Below are 12,482 nucleotides of genomic sequence, written 5' to 3' on the forward strand. Positions count from 1 at the left end.
CATAGTGAGAGTCCAGTCCATAGTGGATCCAACATCATAGTGAGAGTCCAGTCCATAGTGGATCTAACATCATAGTGAGAGTCCAGTCCATAGTGGATCTAACATCATAGTGAGAGTCCAGTCCATAGTGGATCCAACATCATAGTGAGAGTCCAGTCCATAGTGGGGCCAGCAGGTCAAATCATATTGTTGATGTAGACCAGGGATGTCAAACTCATTTTAGACCGGGGGCCAAAATCTACTCCCGAGTGGGCCGGACTGGTAAAATGACGGCATGATAACTTAAGAATAAAGACAACTTCAGATTGTTTTCTTTGTTTAAAAATAGAACTAGCACATTCTGAAAATGTGCAAATCATAATGTTGTTGTTGGGTTTTTTTTACAGTACATGTTGCGGTTAATGGTTAATAGTGTTCTATCTTTATTTGTCGTTATTTATATTTTCTGAATAAATGATGTGATAATATTTTAAAAAAATGATATCAAATTACAGAATGTTATTTTCACAGGTAGGCCAGTATAGTGACATGTATGATGCAAAAAACAACAACATGCAATGTCGCCACCTTGTGGTGATTTTATCACTTGCGCTTTAATTAATGTGACGATTCGATCTGACAATGCCAACCTTGGGATCTCATTCAGTTTTATCCTGGGCCTCGCTGGACGTCCTGCTGGCTTCTCTTTTACCGCTCGTCTGTTTGCTGCGTTTGGGACTCCCGTTCAGGATGCTCTCCGAGCTCTGCACGGTCTGGAAGTGCTTCCTGGAGCCCAGCAGGGAGGGGTTGTTGACCAGAGTGTAGACCAGCTGCCAGCGAGAGCGAATCCTGCGACCGCTGGTGGACTTGCTGCGAGGGCTCTCCTGGATCCCTGCAGACATGACGGAGCGGGCTGTCAGGACAGAACCAGGCATCACCCTTGAGGGCCTTAGAGTCCACAATGAGACCTTTTGTATGTTCATAGTTCTCTAAATACTACAAACAACCTTAAGTATATGGATGATGATAATAATCATCACATACATACTAAGTTGTAGTAGTAGTAATAGTAAGCGTAGTAAAAGGTGTCCAGGGCTGATATTGATAATCGACATTGGTCAAATATCAGCCAAAAAACAAACAAGTATCAGACTATATCAACTTGCATCTAAACTTTCCGAAATAAGCTTCGATCCAGTTAGAGTCCTCCAATAAACACCCGAGGTTGGTCTTTTCTTGTATTTTAGTCAAGTCATTGACAAAAAGTAAACAAATAGTGAGTACTAGGAGCTACTATTGCAGCTACACAACAGCTAAGCAGACAATAGCATACAAGCTAGACATAGGTAATGAGTGTCCTTCACTGAACTATTATTGCAGACTGAAACAGGCCATGTGTCAAAAGATATGGTCGCATAGTACTCATACATACAAAGGCTCCAAGGCGAAAGCATATTAGAAAGTATTCAGTATCAAACGTGTCCGCATCATGCAATTTACATACAATAGCCATAACTTAATGCAGTGCTCCTCGGTTCTCAGAAATCATTTTAAGACCCCAGACTCTCTAAATATTATAATTGCTATTTGCAATTGTTATATTATATTACCCAATGCAAACAACCTTCCCTAGTCATGGTGAAAAAACACAACAACAACAACACAACATGGTCAGGCAACCTGCTAATTGAACTTTGTGGACATCATAAAAAAAACGTACATTACACCCACTAGGAGATTGCATCCATGTTGATAGTCTGGTAATTTTGAAACTGCTGTTATGTCATTATTTGTAGGACAACATGAGGAATTAATGTCAATGACCTTTAATCCACCTTAATTAAAAGTATGTGCAACATTTACTTATGTGACCCAATGCAAACAACCTTCCCTAGTCAAAAAATCCAACCAACACAAAATGTCAACACACATGGTCACACATAAGACAAGCTGCTAATTGAACTTTGTGGACATCATGAAAAATGTCCGAGCACCATAAAAAAATGTAAATTACACCCACTGGGGTATTGAATCCATTTTGATAGCCTGGTCATTGTGATGCTGCTATTACATAATTAATTTGAGGACACCGCAAGGAATTCATGTCCAGGGGAGCCGAAAAGGGGGGGTAAAGGAAACAGATTCTAGGGGCCCATGATGGAGGGGGGGCCCAGAGAGGCCCCTAAAGATGATGAAATTATAATACAGGGGGCCCTGTAAAGATTATTTTCATGGGGCCCAAAATCCCTAGCGGCGCCCCTGTTCATGTCAATGACCTTTAATCAACCTCATTTAAAAGTATATGTGGCATTAACTTATATGACCCAATGCAAACAACCTTCCCTAGTCATGGTGCAAAAACAAAAAAATCCAACCAACACAAAATGTCAACACACATGGTCACACATAAGACAAGCTGCTAATTGAACTTTGTGGACATCAGAAAAAATGTCCGAGCACCATAAAACAATGTAAATTACACCCACTGGGGTATTGAATCCATTTTGATAGTCTGGTCATTGTGATGCTGCTATTACATAATTAATTCGAGGACAACGTAAAGAATTCATGTCAATGACCTTTAATCAACCTCACTTAAAAGTATGTGCGGCAATTACTTATATGACCCAATGCAAACAACCTTCCCTAGTCATGGTGCAAAAAAAAACAAAATCCAACCAACACAAATGTCAACACACATGGTCACACACAAGACAAGCTGCTAATTGAACTTTGTGGACATCAGAAAAAATGTCCGAGCACCATAAAAAATATTAAAAATTCACCAACAGAGAGTTTGCATCCATGTTGATAGTCTGGTAATTTTAATACTGCTATTTCTATGTAGTCTAGAGGCCATCAGGAGGAACATATGTCTAGTAACTCATGTCAATGACCTTTAATCAACCTGTAAAAAATGAAATGTGCAGCGTTGACTTATATAACCCAATGCAAACAACCTTCCCTAATCATGGTGCAAAAAAGTAAAATAAATCCAACCAACACAAAATGTCAACAGACATGGTCACACATAAGACAACATGCTAATTGAACTTTATGGACATTGTAAAAAAAAAACGTCCAAGCACCATAAAAGCATCTAAACTACACCCATTTTAGTCCATTACAAAGCATGATGGGAAAAATGCAAAACACTCTCCACACTTATCCATGTTTGGCGCATTTTAGCTGCTTGATATTTCTGATTAGAAAACTTGAAGGAGGTCATAAACAAGGTTGAAGTCTAACTTTCACATACTCTTAATATCCAATTATACTAAATATTAATTATGTGTCTGTTATATTAATATAATATGTGCACACATATATGTATAGGCTATATATAGTTACTTTACATGCACATTTTTTTAGCCCATTGCGGGCCCCAAGTCAAAATGTTTGCTGTCGCATGATCACGGTGTGTTTGTGCATTAGTGTTCACCTTCCTCTGCGTCTCGTATTTTCTGACCCACTCGTCCACCTTCCACCATCATCTCCAGCAGCAGCCCACAGAAAGCTTTCATCACCGGGTGTGACTGGCTCACCTCCACCTTCAGGAAGTGGGTGTAGTAGTGGTACGCTGGATGGGGACACACATCACGTGGGCTGTGTTACCGCTGCGTTACAGGCATTTGGAAACATTTAAGGTATGTAAATAAATCATTCACAAAATATTTTTGTGTAAATATCTCATTTTACGACATATATATTGGCAGCCTGTAGTCGGGTGCGGCTAATACAGGGGTCCCCAAAATTTTGGACTCAGGAGCTGCATTTGGTTAAAAAAATTTGGCCTGTATGTATATATATATATATATATTTATATTTATATATATATATATATATATATATATATATATATATATATATATATATATATATATATATATATATATATATATATATATATATATATATATATATATATATATATATATATATATATATATATATATATATATACATATATATATATATATATATATATATATATATATACATATATATTCCTTGCGCACTAATTGACTGAAATAGAGCGCACTTTCCGCGCGATGTCACATTATCGATGGAAAAAATGCATTTTTAGACAATATGATTTGCCTAAATGGCTAGGAGACCCCGAGAGTAACAAGCGGTAGCAAATGGATTAGAAAGGACAGATTTTAAAAAATAATTAAAAAAGAAAAAAAATTAAGATTATTTTATTTAATGTGGGGGGGCGTGGCCTGCGGACCTGCAGCAAAGCGGGGTGTGCCAGGACCGGCTTCGAGATCAGCGACAGGTCCGATGACCTGTCGCTCTGTTAAAGGCAGCAGTCGGGAAGGAGAAGGGGGGTTGTTGTTGATGGTGGAACAGGAGAACGAGCACGAACGAGAGTGAGAGCGAGACGGACAGAAATGACTGAAAAAGAACATTTATTGCAAAATAAATCATTGTTAAGAAAGATGAACGAGGCTGTCATGTCCGCCATTGGTGGTCCAAGGAACCCGGAGGCGCGAGACCTCCACATTTAATTTTTATTACAAATGTTTTAGTTTGGGGACCCCTGGGCTAATATATGTGGGGGGGGAAATATTCTAAAATCTAATGGGTGCAGCTTACATGCAGGTGCGCTCTCTTGAGCGAAAAATACGGTATAATATTTAAACAAACTAAATTTGCAGCTCAAAGGAATGGGGAAAATTTGGGGAGATTTTGACAAGGTTGGATGATGACACTAGTCAGAAAATGTTTTTTAGAATAACCTAAAAAATGTAATGGCACCGTAGCACAAACAAATGGCAGCATTATTTTAACAACTTCACATAGGTCAGATTGGAGCATGATGCATACTTGCCAACCTTGAGACCTTCGAATTCGGGAGATTGGGGGGGGGCGGGGTTTGGTGGTAGCGGGGGTGTATATTGTATATTGTAGGGATGCAAGGGATTCTGGGTATTTGTTCTGTTGTGTTTATGTTGTGTTACGGTGCGGATGTTCTCCCGAAATGTGTTTGTCATTCTTGTTTGGTGTGGCTTCACAGTGTGGCGCATATTTGTAACAGTGTTAAAGTTGTTTATACGGACACCCTCAGTGTGACCTGTATGGCTGTTGACCAAGTATGTCTTGCAGTCACTTTCGTGTGTATGCAGAAGCCAGCATACAACATGTGACTGGGCCGGCACGCTGTTTGTATGGTGAAAAAGCAGACGCTAAAGGCAGTGCCATCACGGCATGCTCTTAATATTGTTGAACATCAGGGAGAAATTCGGGAGAATGGTTGCCCTGGGAGATTTTTGGGAGGGGCACTGAAATTCGTGAGAAATTCGGGAGGGTTGGCAAGTATGGTATGATGACATGAATGTAAAGGGAAATGGGTGTCTCCATGGTGAGAGCCGGTACTACATGCAATATCCTCACTTAACCTCTTAAGGCCCAAGCTGTTTGTTTACATTATTTATTTTTTTCTCTTTGCTATTTGGGCTTATTGGACCCTAATTAGAATAAAAACTAAAAATCACCTTTTTATATGATGTACTTAGTCCATAAGTACACAAACGTGTACTTCATGTGTAGTGACATGCAAATTTTTATGTTTACACTTTTTTTTCTCCAAATTCCATTGTATGTTATACTCTTCTGACACCACCAGATGGCAGTATAAGTGTCCATATGTCGGCATAAGACCCCAATTCAGTAGTGTACACAATTTTGGAAATAAGAGCTAAAAGCTGCTGTTCACGTATGTGGCCACTAAGGCCTTTAGAGGTTAAAGAGGACGATATGCACCACTTTTTATCAGTTTTAACGCAGTCTTAGTAAATCACCCGCACACACTGTTATAGTTTGCACAATTAAATTAGCACGCGTTATTTGGGATCTTGGTAGATCAGGCCCTAGATCAGGGGTGGGCAATTAATTTTTACCGGGGGCCGCATGAGCAACCCGAGCACTGCTGGAGGGCCACATCGACAATATTTCAATTAAATTTTGCTCAATATTATTTTTGATATATACCGTAAGATAAATAATAATAATAATAATAATAATTAATAATAATAATAATACTTTCATTTAACCTAACTTAACTTTATACCAAAAGCACTGCTTTGGAAATCATTTGTACCCCTTTCAGAGATCACATTTAGTTCCCCTTAAACATCCTCATGTTGCACAATGAAATGTAAGCATAGGATGAAGTGTGCATTCCTGTAACTTTCTCTAATAACAGCATTCCATGATTAATATAAATAAATTAACATTAATAATAAATGACAATAGAATAAGCACACGTATGACTGAGGAGTCATAGTGTAACTTTGTGTGGTGTTTGAGTTGTCCGACTTTTTGTGTGGCCATAAATGCACCAGTGGTTTAGTGGTATGCGTGTTGGTGACAGATGACAAGTTGGTTTTGGCCTGGTTTGTACGGCAGAAAATGACTAGTTTTTTCGAGATAAAGGTGTTTTACTCATGTTTTTAGTGTGGTTATGGCCGAATATAAACAGTTTTGCTCAATAAAGTGATCGATATAATTCCTGTCCTCGAAGCATCTCGATAGACGTTACAATAATTGAACGGTGTTCAATTGAACGGTGTTGACGAACACCGTTAGGGCCGCTTGTTGTCATTGTCACTCAAAGTTGCATTGCAAAATTACACAGAATAAATGTGTTTATTTTGTTTAGAATTCAGATGGGATTTGATTTGGTGCGCGGCATATATTTGCTGTGCGCAGAGGACGCTTGAGCAGTGCGCAATTGCGCAGGCGCGCACCTTAGAGGGAACGTTGCTTGGCAGTCCATGTCTTGTTGGAAACACGCCATTCGTCATCAACTTTTCTCTTTTTAGCATCTCGGGTGTAAACCGTGCACCACTTGTCGCTGTGCACCTTCACTCACAGGTTACACACGGACATACGCCCATAAATAACACTTTTCAAAATAAAAGCAGCACAGTTGTATTGCGCGCACGACATAGACGTTTTTTCAACTTTATTTTGTCATTTGTGATTGCAGCTGTTCACATTCACTCACAATCACGCACGCGCATACGTCCACACGGAAGTAATACAAATAACGCTTTTCAAAACAAAAGCAGCACAGTTGTATTGCACACTCGACATAGATACTTTTGAAAATGTATTTTGTAATTTATGATTGGCCTCACGCGGGCCGGACAGGGACGCACAATGTGGCCCGCGGGCCGCAGAATGCCCAGGTCTGCCCTAGATCAACTAGAGTCAGTGACTACCTGGGTCGTAGGACTCGGCTGTGTGGTGCAGCAGACTGATGTCCACACGGCCGAGATGCAGGATGTTGTAGAGCGCGGTTATGACCACCCTCCATATGGCCACTATCACTCCCACCACAGTGTTGATCAGGAAGAGCAGATACGTCAGCAGGAACAAACTCTCCCTGGAAATCAAAGTCCAAAACAACAATTCTAATTCACACCCCAAATCTAACCTTTGCTACTGATTTGTAAGCGTGGAAGTGATTCTTCTTCCGAGTGTACCTGTTGTTTAAATCTCGTGTGCCCGCGTCTTTTTTGACAAAGGCAAACTTGGCGGCGACGTGCTGAAGGACCGTGGTCAGGATCACCGTGACCCACGCTGGCCTAAAGTGTCACACACAAGTAGAAAAGCATTCTATTAAATTGTATCAGTAAAGATAACTGTACATTTTTTTTTAAAGTTATCATTATTATTATTTAATCTTTTTTTTTCCTGTACTGATGTTTTGTTGTATTTTATTTATTTGTATTTATATTTATATATATATATATATATATATATATATATATATATATATATATATATATATATATATATATATATATATATATATAAATATATATATGTATATATATATTTATATATATATATATATATATATATATATATATATATATATATATATATATATATATATATTTGTATTTGTTATATATATATATATATATATTTGTATTTGTTATATATATATATATATATATTTGTATTTGTTATATATATATATATATATAAATATATATATATATATATATATATATATATATATATATATATATATATATATATATATATATATATATATATATATATATATATATATATATATATGAAAAATACAAAATATATATATATATATATATATATATATATATATATATATATATATATATATATATATACATATATATATATATATATATATATATATATATATATATATATATATACATACTTTACACTACTGCCATATAAATACAACTTAACGTTACACAAATGAGACTCAGAAAAGGGATATAAAATAAGATATAACAGCTGGACAGCGTCTATCATAATCAGCCCATGTTAAAATGTTGCAATAAACATTTTAAATTTAATTACTTGGTAATGTTTATAAAAAAATACAAAATTACCAAAAATTTGTACCCTTAAGTACCGGTATCAATTTCCCAGATACCGGGAATTCGTACTGTTTCGGTTCAAATGTGAACAATGCCCGTTTTCCTAGTTCTTGAGATAATAAAACATTTTAAAATGTTTGATAAAAGTCAGCTCAGAGTCAAAAATCGCGCTTAGGTGTTTTTTTACGGATTGTGTTCGTTTAAAATCTTTTAATTTTAGTCAAAGTTTCGTTCTTTGGCCTTTTCTACCTGTAACTAAAACTTCTCTTTCGTCCCGGTTGAGCTTTATTGTTGACATCCCCAGAAGGGAGCATGTAAAGATCGAAAAGAATGGGACCTAAAATTGAGCCCACACCTTATTTCATGTTTTTTTCCTAAAGGAACATGTAGCCATATTTACATAAAATCATTTGTGAGATTGTTGAGGCTGTTCGAATAATTGTTACTAAATTATCACAAAAACTTTGTATTCCATTGAGGTCCTGACAAGAAGACAAAAGCTGTCTTTGGAACCTACCAAGAGTAAGACTCGTAAAACTCCACTGTGTAGGGGGGGAAGCAAGATGAAGGTGTTCCTGTGTTCTTTCATGTATGGTAATCAACAGAAGGATGTTGTTCTGGCCCAAGGACTTCAGAGCGGAGAGATGACAGGATCTGCCCAATTTCCAGACGACCTCTTTTTGAAGTATTTTACGAACTCTTTTTGAACTATTTTATGGAACTCTTTTTGAACTATTTTACGAACTCTTTTTGAACTGACCTTTCCTGTGAATTGTTTACGACCTTTTCTGTGAACTTTTTGCGACCTTTGTCCTTTGGAAACAAAGGTGGCCATGTGGTCGGGGAGGGTCCAAAATAAAAGAAGGAGGCATGCAATCTTTTGGCAGAGCGTGCTGGAGACTGTGCAAGAGTACAGTGTGTCCAGGCGTGTCTCCTCAATTGAGTCCAAATTGAATTCTGTCTCTGTTTAATTCTTTGCCTCTTGTCTTGTTTGATAGATGTCATCCGTCTTTGAACCTGACAATGGCGGTGTCTAAATATATTTAAAAATAGGTGTCTAAATATATTTTTAAAAAATCTCATATAAGCTTAAATAAAGCAAAACCAACATGTATTGTTTCTTAATGAGAAGAACGTTAATAGCTGTATTCATTTTAACATTTAAGCTAGGTAGCTAGCTAGCGCTAGCTTGCGTCTCCATAAAATTAGCAGAGTCACCGCTCCGTAAGTCTATCAAAGTGTGTGTGGAGGGGGGCGTGGCCTGCGGGCCTTCCGCGGAACGGGGTGTGCCAGGACCGGCCTCTACACACCCGTCGCTGTCTTCGAGGCCGGACCTGGCACACCCCATTCTGCGGCAGGCCCGCGGGCCACGCCCCCCTCCACAGTGTGATTATCAATCACGGTTTTGCAATCATTTTTAGTCAAAACGATAATACTAACCGTGAGGAGTTTAAATAGTTGAAATATGGTTACGTCCCTAATGATGATAAAGCGCTGACTCACCAGGCCTTGCCAGCGATCTCGAACACGAGGAGGTTACGTCCATAAAAGAGGGGCACGATAACAAGAAAAACCAGGACCAAGAAGCAGATGAAAAACACCAGAGTCTGGATTGCCATACCTGCAAAGACATAACACGATAAATACTAATTTTATTAAACATACAAATGTTAATTAGGTGCATCCAACATTTATAATCCTTTAACTACTGGTCATGTTTGATAGTAGTCTAATTATATAATGACATCAAGTACAAGAACACTCCAGTTTGATAGAGATTCTTAGATCATACATTTCAAATAAGGCTTACATGATATTTATGAAGCATTATAATGTATTAACATTAACACACTGAATATAAAATAACCCTTTCTATTTTGGAAATATAATTATCGAGACAAAATCAAAAACTAAATTATCTTTTTTTAGTCGTGCTCAATAGTCGAAAAATCCTATTTTATTCATCATGTTTCTTAGATTAGGGATGAGCTCCATCCAGTGGTTCACCAAAGAAAACTGTAAATACAGTATGTACTGTAGTGTATGGCCTATCATTGTTGATGGTGTTTGTGCATTGTGTGTCATTTTACAGCGGCCAAAAACACAAAATATATTTGTGAAAAAATTAAACATCTACTTTGTGTTTAATGCATACTGAGGCCTACTACGCTACTGTATTTCATTGTTAGTCATTATGGTGGTAAGTGTTTTCTAAATTGACTTGGACTTTTTCAGACTTATTTTAAGTTAAAAAAAATACCGTCTTATATTTGGGTCAGAGCAGTTTTATAATGTCAGACCCAGAATATAAGACAAGCCACCGTTTTAGGCATTCCCAAATAATTTATTTAGATCTTTAAGATGGAAAGTGTAGCTGCCATTATGATGTGCAGTGATGTTTTCTGATGACCGTAAGTCTTGAACTATACAAAGTAGGGATGTCCGATAATGGCTTTTTGCCGATATCCGATATTCCGATATTGTCCAACTCTTAATTACCGATACCGATATCAACCGATACCGATATATACAGTCGTGGAATTAACACATTATTATGCCTAATTTGGACAACCAGGTATGGTGAAGATAAGGTCCTTTTTAAAAAAATAAAATAAAATAAGATAAATATATTAAAAACATTTTTTTGAATAAAAAAGAGAGTAAAACAATATAAAAACAGTTACATAGAAACTAGTAATTAATGAAAATGAGTAAAATTAACTGTTAAAGGTTAGTACTATTAGTGGACCAGCAGCACGCACACTCATGTGTGCTTACGGACTGTATCCCTTGCAGACTGTATTGTTATATATTGATATATAATGTAGGAACCAGAATATTAATAACAGAAAGAAACAACCCTTTTGTGTGAATGAGTGTGAATGGGGGTGGGAGGTTTTTTGGGTTGGTGCACTAATTGTAAGTGTATCTTGTGTTTTTTAAGCTGATTTAATTTTTTTTTTTTTAAATACATTAAAAAAAAACAACAATACCGATAATAAAAAAAACGATACTGATCATTTCCGATATTACATACATATTCATTTTCTAATACAAATTATTTCAATGGTTGGAATCTGCGCTTATGGCTGATATACCAGTCACTATGGTAATCTAATTAGTTACTATGGCAGGGGTCGGCAACCCGCGGCTCTAGAGCCGCATGCGGCTCTTTAGCGCCGCCCTAGTGGCTCTGTGGAGCTTTTTCAAAAATGTATGAAAAATGGAAAAAGATGAGGGGGAAAAAATATATTTTTTGTTTTAATATGGTTTCTGTAGGAGGACAAACATGACACAAACCTCCCTAATTGTTATAAAGCACACTGTTTATATCAAACAGGCTTCACTGATTCGAGTATTTGGTGAGCGCCGTTTTGTCCTACTAATTTTGGCGGTCCTTGAACTCACCGTAGTTTGTTTACATTTATAACTTTCTCCGACTTTCTAGGACGTGTTTTATGCCACTTCTTTTTCTGTCTCATTTTGTCCCCCAGACTTTTAACGTTGTGCATTCATGCACAAAGGTGAGTTTTGTTGATGTTATTGACTTGTGTGGAGTGCTAATCAGACATATTTGGTCACTGCATGACTGCAAGCTAATCGATGCTAACATGCTATTTAGGCTAGCTATATGTACATATTGCATCATTATGCCTCATTTGTAGCTATATTTGAGCTCATTTAGTTTCCTTTAAGTCATCTTAATTCAATGTATATCTCATGACACACTATCTGTATGTAATATGGCTTTTAATTTGTTGCGGCTCCAGACAGATTTGTTTTTGTATTTTTGGTCCAATATGGCTCTTTCAACATTTTGGGTTGCCGACCCCTGTACTATGGTAATCTAATTAGTTACTATGGTAATCTACGTCACAGCAGCTCAAACGAGGCACCAAGCAGTGTTGGGCGGGAAGCTTTTCCACAGACGCGGAAGGAGATTTTCACAACAAAGTTCTAAAGCTTAGTGATATATCAGATGTATCAGATTGTAGGTGGGTTAATTTTGTACCCTTCGCGTTCATTTTTCACTGTTTGTTGCATTTATGTTGCGTTTCACTTGATTGTAAAATATGTCGATCGAAAGGGGGTGTGACATTCATATTTTGT

At 37.1% G+C, this 12,482-nt stretch overlaps 1 protein-coding gene across 1 annotated transcript in view; it reads right to left on the bottom strand.

Moving 5' to 3' along the window:
• Positions 1–565: 565 nt before the first annotated feature.
• The window catches only part of LOC133639828 (receptor for retinol uptake stra6-like), a 36,226-nt gene continuing 24,309 nt past the window's right edge, over positions 566–12,482 (bottom strand). Inside the window, exons 13-17 of the mRNA XM_062033468.1 lie at positions 9,876–9,993; positions 7,476–7,577; positions 7,212–7,375; positions 3,422–3,559; positions 566–871 (exon numbers count right to left, since the gene is read on the bottom strand). Of these exons, the coding sequence (XP_061889452.1) occupies positions 639–871; positions 3,422–3,559; positions 7,212–7,375; positions 7,476–7,577; positions 9,876–9,993 (755 nt within the window). The 3' untranslated portion in view covers positions 566–638. The remainder of the gene's footprint in view (positions 872–3,421; positions 3,560–7,211; positions 7,376–7,475; positions 7,578–9,875; positions 9,994–12,482) is intronic.

Source organism: Entelurus aequoreus, linkage group LG02 (assembly GCF_033978785.1).
Source record: "Entelurus aequoreus isolate RoL-2023_Sb linkage group LG02, RoL_Eaeq_v1.1, whole genome shotgun sequence".
In the NCBI taxonomy this organism is placed as follows: Eukaryota; Metazoa; Chordata; class Actinopteri; order Syngnathiformes; family Syngnathidae; genus Entelurus; species Entelurus aequoreus.